General features: G+C 46.1%; 1 protein-coding gene across 1 annotated transcript in view; it reads left to right on the plus strand.

The window, feature by feature from the left end:
• pde5ab (phosphodiesterase 5A, cGMP-specific, b) overlaps positions 1-11,412 on the plus strand; it is an 84,264-nt gene that overhangs the window by 20,538 nt on the left and 52,314 nt on the right. Inside the window, exons 2-3 of the mRNA XM_083640530.1 lie at positions 2,385-2,889; positions 5,522-5,695. Coding sequence (XP_083496656.1) covers positions 2,385-2,889; positions 5,522-5,695 — 679 coding nt within the window. The remainder of the gene's footprint in view (positions 1-2,384; positions 2,890-5,521; positions 5,696-11,412) is intronic.

Below are 11,412 nucleotides of genomic sequence, written 5' to 3' on the forward strand. Positions count from 1 at the left end.
CGCTCGCTTCATTTCATGACCGATGCCTTTTACAGTCCTTTGCAGTCTTTCTACAGGCTGCTCAGGTGAACACAGCCTTCTGACTGCTGTTAAAACACTCCACCTTGTATGTGTGTGTGTGTGCGTGCGCGCGCGCGTGTGTGTAGGTGTGTGTGTGTGTGTGTATACGTGTATACGTGTGTGTGTGTGTGTGTGTGTGTGTGTATGTGTGTGGCATACGGGTTGATTAAACGTGTTGGCTGACACAAGCGCCCCTCCATAATCACATCCAATTTGCAATTTGCACACAAAACATAACATACACCACCTCGCCTAGCAACACGAGGGTCGCAGGTTCGAGCCCCCGTGTTACCTCCGGCTTGGTCGGCCGTCCATACAGGCACAATTGGCCGTGTCTGCGCGTGTGAAACCAGATTAAGGGTATGAGTCCTGGTCGCTGCAATAGTGCCTCCTATGGTCAGTCGGGGGAACTAGGGGGCATAGATGATCCTCCCATGCGCTACGTCCTGCCGGTGGAACTTCTCGCTGTCAGGTGAAAAGAAGCGGCTGGTGACTGCACATGTATCGGAGGAAGCATGTGCTAGTCTACGGCTCTCCCCAGATCGGAAGAGGGGGTGGAGCAACGACCAGGACAGCAGGGGGAATTGGCCAAGTACAACTGGGGAGTTGGAAAAATATGGAGGAAAAAAAAAACTAAATAAAAAAAACAAATATACGCCATCTCTCTCTGACACACCCACGGACGTGCATATTTTGTCTGGTAAATAATATCCACTTGAGACACTTGACAGAGCAAGCTCCACGCACACACACACACACACACACACACACACACACACACACACACACACACACACACACACACACACACACACACACACACACACACACACACACACACACACACACACACACACACACTGAGCAAAATTAAAAGAGTGGAGTGGATCATGTATATATGGGCTGTGTTTGGGGAGTGCAGCGAGCAGCATTCACTTCTCTCTCCTGAGCCTCGCTGCTCTATAGATGAACTTGTGGGGCTGCGTGATGTTTAATTGACCCTTATTTGCTCTATTCTTAGCCTGCTTATCCTCCATTTTCTTTGTTGTTTCCTGTTGCTATTTGCTCCTGCGATGATGACCCGGTTTCCCGGTGTTCTATCAATCCAGCTCCCTATCGAGATGTGCTACCTAGCTGTTCTGCATAATATGCTAAGTAGCACATCTTGATAGGTAGCACAAGACAATGAAGACATGACTGTCTTTCAGAGCCTGTAGCGGGCTCAGTTTTAAAGATGACACATCACTCTAGTTCATTTGCATTTCACCTCAGAAAAGACAGGAAACTTTCACTTTCAACTCTGAAATGTACCTCGATTTCCTAGAGAGATGAACAACATTTCACCTTTTCGCCAACTACGGCGCTGCTAGGTGATGTCACTAGGTTGCCTGTACAGTACGCAATATTTTTTTCCCCCACGATGGCGATGGCATGACCCGCCTCTCTCTGCCTCTGATTGGCTGACTGCACTCGGCTGCTCTCGCCTGCTTCCCAGGCGAGCCAGAAGTCATTTCAAACAAGCCTAATGTATATTTTCATTCAATGTCACGGTGCAGCGAACATTTTAACGTTGCAGTTATACTAAGTTGTTTGTTTAGTTTATGTACAAAATGTGCTGCAGGACACGTAGCAAAGGGACAGATGATGATGATGACTTGGTCTTGGACGTCTGCTTTGAGTTGAGTTAGTAATATTATTAGTCATTACTAAATGTTCACTAACATCAGATTTTCTGTTATTTAATTATTGCAGAGACTGTATTTTTCTTGTCACTCTAAATTTCATCACCTTGTTTCCTGGGATTAATATTTCAATTCAAATACATGTCACTCTTGCGTTACAATAAGCTGAATTAAAGTTCACTGTAAATTGTGCATCCGTTGACCCTGTTTTTTATCAACCTCTATCACCCTTGATCGATTCTCATGAATCTTTTATTATATCATTTCTGAAAAGATTTGTCTATAGGCTACATACGTGCACTGTCAAGAGTAGCAGCACCGTTATAAACCATAGACCAGACTATATTAAAAACATAAACACACAGTGGCGTCTTTCATGCACGCTAGCAAGCGAAACTGTTGTCTGTCTGACCACAGACTGCAGAAAGAGATGCAGGATAGCCAAGCGAATGTGATTGGATGAACACCGTTTGACGCTAGGTCAATCAGAGGCAGAGAGAGGGGCGGGTCATGCCTTCGCCATCCTGGGGAAAAAATATTGTGTACAGTACAATACAGTAGAGAACAGTACTGGAGTACAGGCTAGTTAAGGGTTGCCCCTCGATCATCAAACCTGATATATTCTCTCCTTTCTGTCGACAGGGAGATGGTGAACGCCTGGTTCGCTGAGCGTGTGCACACCATCCAGCCCTCCGCCTCCAGAGAAACCCCCCCACCGCAGCGTGCCCACCCGCCCTCCACAGACCCCTCCACCTCCTCCATCCTCCCTCCCACCTTGACCCTCTACGACCGACGCTGCCCCTCCCCAGCCACTGTGCCCAGCCCGGCCCCCGGCACCCCGACTCGCAAGATCTCTGCGTCGGAGTTTGACCGCCCGCTCCGACCCATCGTGGTCAAAGACTCTGAGGGCTCGCTGACGTTTCTGAGCGACGCCGACCGCGAGCCGGTCCCTCTGCGGGCCCTGGTAATGGGGGAGGGGGGCGTCGGAGTCGGTCCGGGCGGGGGCGCTGGTACCGACGACCGCTGTGCCAGGCTTCTGGCGCTGGTGAAGGACGTGTCCAGCCACCTGGACGTCACGGCGCTCTGCCACAAGATCTTCCTCCACATCAACGAGCTGATCGCCGCAGACCGCTACTCACTGTTCTTGGTAGGTATGGAGGATGAAAAGGGTTGAAATTCTGACTGGTTTTTACCACAGTGCAGGGTTGTGCATTTACTTTATTAGGTGGTAACACTGGTGCTAGTAAGCTAAGGTTTTCAGTAGCACAAAGAAAAGATTTGTAACACAGTATGCTTTATTGGTAAAAAATTAATTTGGTCATATATAGAAATGGGTATTGTTAAGATTTTAACGTAGCCTAATAGGCCTACTAGTTACTGATACCGCTTATCAATATGGTACTTTAACGATATTCTTCGCTTTATTTAACAAAACAGTTGTAAAAAACAGTTCATGAATTCAATCTGACCATTTGATCTCAGATCAGAGCATTCTGGACAGAGCGTCACAGATTTTACTCACAAAATATAACAAATCAAATTTGGTGCATTATTATTTATTAGACTATCCAGCATTAACGTTTATGTAGCAATAATAAGAATATTTTCTTAAACTCCAGTAGCACCTATTTAAGTGGATACATATCAATCAAGATCAAGACAAGATCCCTATCTCTTTGAATGGAGAGTTGTCTGTAAAAAACATTCTGCCATACATATCATTTGCATTTCATGTTTAGGAACACTGAAGAATTGTATACAACACAGTTTTGTTTCCCCCAGCTAGAATATTTCCTCATAAGTACTGTAGGTAAATCTAGGCCTTTTGGACTCACAGTGTCATTGTTTGGCTACAAAACGCTTTGAGTTGAAAGAAATTGGATGGTCATTTTATGCCTTTTTGGAAATGTAACAACCAGGTCCTGTTCACTAACATTTTAGGGAGAAAGCTGAGCTAGAGCTGCAATGGCTACGTGTGTTTGATAGTTGCACAAACTTCAGGGGAGTTTCAAATGACACGATTCAACTGACAGAATTAATGCATTTTGGGGTCAACTGTTCCTTCAAGATACTTTTTCTTCTTCAGCTCATAAGGAAAACCATGTCGACGATAATCAGTATTGATGTCACTGTGTTATTGGACTGCACGATGTAAATTAGCCATGGATTCTTACAGTGGGTAAAGTTATGGGCTGTTTAATCTAGATTAGCCATGGTCGGCTAAATTGAACTACAGAACATTCCTCTTCTCTCTTGGCCTCTTGGGGTCAGTTTATTTCCCATTTTTCCACTTTTCTATGTACTCGTTTATGGAAATAGGTTCTGGCTTAGGAGGACGTGGAGGATATGGCTACTCTTAAACAAGCGCACCCTTTATCCTGCTGTTCATACTAACATTGTGTGACAGCAGGGACTGCTGTTTTGGATAACAAGTAGGCCAAGGTAATTTCTCAGCTTTTACAGATATTGAAAGTGCAGATTGTAAGCTTTAAGATGATGTGGCACACATTGAAATATGAAACTAGTTGAAGAAGATATGCTTATTTGAATGTTCATCCTATCCTATAAGAATTTAGTCTCGCTGGCCAGCCTCCTCTCCCTTCCGTCCGAGGAGTCTGGCGCCACAGGTCTCCATAGTGGGATTGCGATGGGCGGCGCTTAGCGGCAGTGCCCTTGGAAAATAGTTTCAAACAATCCAACTTGCCGTTTTCAGCGCGTAGCAACGAGCTAGCGTGTAGGTTTCTGCCGTTAGCTTGCTAGCTAGTTAGCGTTGTTGTTTTCCCTGAGGCGGCAGGGGACTATTTACAGCAACACACAGGGAAGAGGGAGCGGAAGCCACTCTGATTGACATGGTCGGAGCCAATGACAGAGCTTCTTAAGCGGGGAGCGGACATCCGGCTGCCACTGAAACCGACGCCTCCAATGGGAGAGCAGAGTAGAGCAGGGGAGGGTTTATCCCAGTTATGGAGACCTGCGGCGCCAGACTCCTCGGACGGAAGGGAGAGGAGGCTGGCCAGCGAGACTAATAAGAATGTGAAGTGTCTGTCTGTGGGTGAGCGAGGATAATTGTGTTCGGTTCGGCCGCAGCTATGTCATTTTACGTGCGATTGAGCTGAATCTTTTAGGAAGTGTAAAGAGCACCCCTGCGGGTGACCTAACAGAGCTAGATTTTAATGAATAGTAATTAGGGCCAACTAACTGGGCAATTAGTGGCCAAAATGACTCAAGACAGGTTCAGCACCACGGAGAGCTCCAGAGTTGCGGAGCCTGCAGGTGCTCCAGAGTCGACGAGCCCACAGGTGCTCCAGAGTGGAGGAGCCCACAGGTGAGCGGAGTTGTAATCAGCCACTGAAGTGGACTTATGAAAACCCTCTGGGGAGAGAGAGGAGAGAGGATGCATGCCAACTCTGCGTGAGCGAGCGGTTATTCTGCTAGTAGAAAATCGCTCTGAAATTGGTGAACATGCTTGTTTTGCCCTGAACAAGCATAGTTTGCTAACAAATGAGCACAAAGTATTTATTGATCCTAAAACTGTTGTTTGTTATATTGGGTGCGTTCTTCAACATCTAAACAAAATGTGATCTTGATTTGTGTGATTTCATGGTTGCCTACGTGCTGCTACCCAATTTCACCAGCCTAATGTTTTGTTGAAGGTCGCCCACGTAGCCAACCCTCCTGTGTGACCAACCCTACATCCTGCTCTTTCTGTGTGTGTGCGCGCGTGTGTGTGCGTGTGCGTGTGTGTGCGTGCGCGTGTGTGTGTGTGTGCGTGGTCCCAGGTGGGCGAGGACAGCTCCAACAGGAAGTTCCTGGTTTCACGGCTGTTTGACGTGGCGGAGGGCTCCACGCTGGAGGAGTCCTCCAGCAGCTGCATCCGCCTGGAGTGGAACAAGGGCATCGTGGGCCACGTGGCCGCCACAGGCCAGCCGCTCAACATCAAGAATGCCTACGAGGTGAGAGAGAGCCAGCACCATCTACCTTGGTTTGGTCTCCTTTTAGTATAAAAAAAAATACATGTACTGTACTGACTCTCTCTCTCTACAACGGGGGAGAGTCTGGCTGTACTGGCTGGGACTCTTACCGTACAGGCTCTGTTTACCTTTACAAACAAACACCGAAAGTACCAAGCAGGCACAGTCCAGATCCAATCATTTTCAGCGTGTAGCCAAATGGTCACCACCAATGTCAGAGCTTCTACCAGCAGCCTGTTTCCATGCAGCCAGACTTCTCTCCCGGCAGAGACTTGGCGTAATCCAAGTCTCCACAAGGCCTGAGATGCCAGGGTGACTTGAAAAGACATTATTTATTTTATTTTTTATTTTTTATTTTTCTATTTTTTTATTTTTTATTTTTTCAAGAAATGGACTGTCAGGCACAAATCAGCCTTAAAACAATGTTTTATGACTGATTTGTGCCTGACAGTCCATTTAAACAAAAAACAACAACAACAACAACAAACAAAAAAACTTAGCCTACATGGTTTTCTTTTAGCGTCAGCCACCGTCTTGCCGATGATTCGCAAGGCATTCTGGGAGATTTCTCATAGCACTCACTTTTGAGTGTGCCTATATAGCACAGTACTGCCACTTTGCTCTAGCCCTCTATCCCAACAAGAATCAGGACACCCTACCCCTACATGTGCACGGACCAAATGGACTGGGTTCCATCAGAATCAGGACACCCTACCCCTACATGTGCATAGACCAAAGGGACTGTTCAGGGTTCAGGGGCAAGAGGTGTACTGGGATGTTAGCATGGAGCCTGATGATGAACATAATGAAGTGGTGTAGAGTGTGTGTTAATTTGTGCACGTGTGTGTGTGTGTGTGTGTGTGTGTGTGTGTGTGTGGTTGTGTGTCTGTGTGTGTTGAAAAAAGCTGTGGTGTTTGTACTGGGCTGTATTTGATGGCTCTGTGCTGACGGAGCACAGGCGTGTGTGTGTGTGTATGTGTGGGGGGGGGTTAAGAAGGGCAAGTAGGTCAAAGTGCTCTCTCTCGCTCTGGACGGTCCATCTTCACCACACACACACACACACACACACACACACACACACACACACACACACACACACACACACAGCTTTCCCCCTGCTCTGTCACTTAGTTGCGGAGACGTCCGAGCCCCTGGTGACATTTTGCCCCCCTGACCATTTCAGTGTATCGACCTTTTGAGCGATCAGGTTTCAACACACTATCGCTTTCCCACTTCGATCAATGATCAAACTGACATGCCTTTCAAATCTGTCACCAACAACAATATGGTTTAGCATACGGCAACATAGCCTAAAAGACACCATTTAAGGCTGCTACATGTAGTGTAGGAACATTGATACGTCATGACCACATTCATTAGTATAATTGACCTTTGCTAAGTCCCGCCCATTTTTGCTCTGTGCTCCAATAAGAGTTGAGCAAGCTTACAGCAGCCTATCCACCTTATTTTTGAATGCCCCACTGTAAAAAGTAATTGTGGGTACAAGGTCCGGTTTAACGTGACTTATTGTTGCAGCTTGCAATTTCCTTTGTTATACTCGGCTGCAGACCCGAATTATAAACTGGAAACTGGAGGACGTTATAAAAGTTATAAGTATTTGTCACGTTATAAACAACTAACCAACGCTGGGGGTCCGTATGGAAACAGTGTTACTCGAAATGGTTAAAAGTTAAATCAATTTGGTTATTCAGTGGCGTTTTACTGCCATGTAAAGTAACTATTCCGCTAGCCGCTAGCATTAGCCACAGTAGCCGACTACCCACAATGCATTACGTTATCCCAGCACCCGAACGACACGGCTGTAGAGCAGAATGGCTCTGCTGTAAAATCCTCATAGACGTTTTTTTTGGTCAAGTTAAAACCATAGACTGTAAAACAGTCTATTACACCGGAAGCGGAAGAAGCACCCATCAGGCATCATGGCAGCTAGAAATAAGGTGGATGGGCCCTTTTCACAGCAACCGTTTTGGGGTGGTGAAGCTGGAAGTAAAGCAGGTGTAACTAATACTACATTAATGAGGGCCCTGGCACTGGAACACCTAAATAGGTCTGGCGCACTTGAACCAGCTTGACAACGGCATTAGTCCTGCATGTGGTGCTGATTGGCTAATCACCAGTCCCCCTCAGCGCTGATTAGACAGAACGTTTTCTCAACACGGTGGAGTGGGCAGATTCAAAGGTCTGGACCCCTGCAGGCAAAGGTTACCCTCCACTTCATCCCTGATTATGATATATGAGGTTCACACATTTCTGGCTACAGATTGAATTTCAGCTCTGTGACCTCTAGAGATTGAACAGGTGTTGACCTTTGACCTGACTAGTGATGTCACCAAACTCAACCCTCACCACCCCCCCCCCCCTGCACTGAGCCAGTTTTCCCACTGAAACACAGATTACTGCTTTACTGATGATAGTCCACTGTTCACCTCAATCACAGATGCTTTAGGAGTGTGTGTGTGTGTGTGTGTGTGTGTGTGTGTGCGCGCGTGTGCATGCCTGCATGCACATCTGCATGTGTGCGTGCGCATGTGTGTGTGTGTGTGTGTGTGCACAAAACAGTGTGCACATATATTGTGACCTCATCTCAGCAGGGTAGAAAAAGAAGCGAGGACTGAGAACAAAAAGGAATACTCCCACGCTCAATTTCAATTTTAAATGCACAGTAGAAGGTAGAAGTTACCCATTAACATCAATGGATAAGGATATAGCATCCAATATTGTATTTCCATTCAACAGATAATTAAAAAAAAAATCCATCTTAAGTCATTTAATACAGTTTTAAAATCATATTTTTCTTAAAACATGTCACAAAATCTACCTGAAGGAATTTCCAAATCCCATTAGTTTCCAATGCAAATCAACTTGTTTGAAGAATCTTGATCTTGAATGGTTGGACAGGACATTTCACTGGTTTGAAGACTGAATGTGACACTGAGTGACATAGCGTGCTGCCTACAATTTGAAGTAAATGTAATGCGCGTCTGGTAGAGGTCGCTACACAACCATGGCCCTATGCATTAAAATGCATTTTCAATAGATATATACGGATTTAAAATTAAAAACTAAAAGTGACTTGTTTAGAGTAGGGTTGTGCCGATGGACAATGCCATCCTCATTGATATCAACTGGTGGACTTTAGGGGCAGACTTTACCGTAGGCAATGGGCCTTTTTCACAGCAGCCATTTTGTGTCTAAAAGGCAGGGTAAACACTGGTGCAACCAAAACATTAATGAGGGCCCCAATACTGGAACGCCTAAATGTTTGCATTAATGTTTTGGTTGCACCAGTGTTTACCCTGCCTTTTAGACACAAAATGGCTGCTGTGAAAAAGGTGAGTTGCTTTTGGCCCCAAGCTAAGGGCCCCATAAATCCTCTTCTACTCTTCAACAGACTGTACTGTCTTTCAGAGGCTGTAGGGGACGCACGTTAAAGCTGTTTACCTTTTAGTTTTTTGATAGCTCGCTTATCTAGCTGCCTGCCAACCTGTGTACCTAAGACTGCTGCTTTTATTGTGTCTATTTATACTTCTGATGATGAGACTGGGAGAGAGAGAGAGAGAGTTTTAACAAGCCTTTATTAAACACTCTGCCTACAACAAGCAAACAGAACCTTCACAACCCGAAAACAGTCGGGAAATCAAGACAAAAACAAACAAGCAAACATTTACAAACCAAACACAGTCAGCAAAACAACACAAATCCACTCAAAACAAAGCAATCACAGGCAATCAGAGAGGGGGAGAGAGAGATGGAGTGGGAGAGAGAGAGTGGGAGAGATGGAGAGAGGGAGAGCGAGTGGGAGAGAGAGGCAGAGAGGGGGAGAGTGGGAGAGAGAGATGGAGTGGGAGAGAGAGAGATGGAGAGAGGGAGAGAGAGAGGGGGATGAGAGGAGACGGGGCGAGAAAAGGACAAATAGAGGAAGGGAGGGGCTGATGATGGGACGTCCACCTGTGTCCAATTAGCCTGCTGTGTGTCTGCAGCTTCTGAGTGAATGCACTTCAGGGTTCAAGTGTGTGCGTGTGCGTGCGTGCGTGCGTGCGTGTGTGTGTGCGTGTGTGTGTGTGCGTGCGCGTGCGTGCGTGTGTGCCTGTGTGTGTGCGTGCGTGCGTGCGTGTGCACGCTGTGTAAATGTTTGTTAATGTGTGTTATGCTACAATATGCACAACCCAATCACCAGAATAAAAGTAGAATCTCAACATAAATTTGAAACAAAACGGCGGTTAATTTGAAAACCTTGTTTCCTTTCCAAAGTTACACACAAATAAAACAAATTTAAGCAAGTGAAACAACTTTGGTTAAATGTGACTCACGGTTGAAATGTAGACTTTGTTAACACTGTGACCATGACTGGGGATCGAACACGACTCTCTGGTGTGAAAGTGTTTACGCCCTCCATCCACCCTGACCACAACAGCCTTACTGACCACCGTGCTGTTTCAATAGCAGACTCTATGACGTGTATAACGTTGATATTCACGTATCTACAAATGTGATATGTACTGTGGCATATTTTAGCTTCAGAAACATGATATTCATATCTGTGGATTGCAGAAACATACATTGCATACATTTTATTCTGGCTACCAGGGTGTGCACTGTCAATTATCGTTTGCTTTATGCAAAATGTGACCATTATATCAGTGTAGATGTTGCATTTGTGTGTGTGTGTGTGTGTGTGTGTGTGTGTGTGTGTGTGTGAACCTGATACTGTCTCCAGGAAGTCCCTCTGCGTCATGTGAGGGACTCCCCAGCTCTCTGATTGGATCTTTAACTTCCCCCCATTAGTCCGCTCAGGATTACACTCACTGAGATCCGCAGGCTAACACACACACACACACACACACACACACACACACACACACACACACACACACACACACACACACACACACACACACACACACACACACACACACACACACACACACACACACACCACACACACACACACACTCTCAGCTTGTTTACCTTGGTTGGACCCTCCGTGGGTAAAGTGCCTGGCAGCAGCCGGGGCCAAACCAATCTAGAGTCGGGGGGGTGAATCCTTATCAATGTCTTCACTGTGCTGCATCCAAACCTGGAGTCCTGCAGAGAAAAACCCAGACCTCCTCGGATTCCCGGTTCGATCCTGCCAGCTATTTCGTGGATTTGAAAAACGATAATTGAGAAGCGCAAGTTTGCGTAAGGACAGAACGCGTTGCTGGATGGTGAAAGGATGCTATGGCTCGTGTCCCGGTGAGTGATATAGAAGAGAGAGTGGCACCAACGGAAGTACAAAGTGTGCGGGGGAATAGTTCCAGGAAGTTCGTTTGAATGCATAAAATAAAGCTGATAATATACAATTTGATTCTTTAAATGTCTGACCCTTTCAAAGCACATCACAAACGGTCCATTCTGCTGCGACTCTACAGCGCTGCTTAATCCAGAACCTTACTTCCGGGAACTATTTTGAGATTTAAAATAAAAGGTTCATTGGAGTGAATGGAGATGATGCAACTCTTATATCTCTATGGCTCTGGCATCTTGGTGAGTGAGAGAGTGAGTTGTCTGAGGAAAGAGAGCCGATTGGGTGGCTGGTGCGATGGGGCGTTCCCGCTGCGGAGGGAGAGTTAGGGCGACTCAACCTTCTGATTCCTTCAAACGGGAAAACTGTACCGTTGTGCTAACAGTAACGTTAC

This window comes from Poromitra crassiceps (assembly GCF_964638095.1).
Source record: "Poromitra crassiceps genome assembly, chromosome: 7".
NCBI classification, from domain to species: Eukaryota; Metazoa; Chordata; class Actinopteri; order Beryciformes; family Melamphaidae; genus Poromitra; species Poromitra crassiceps.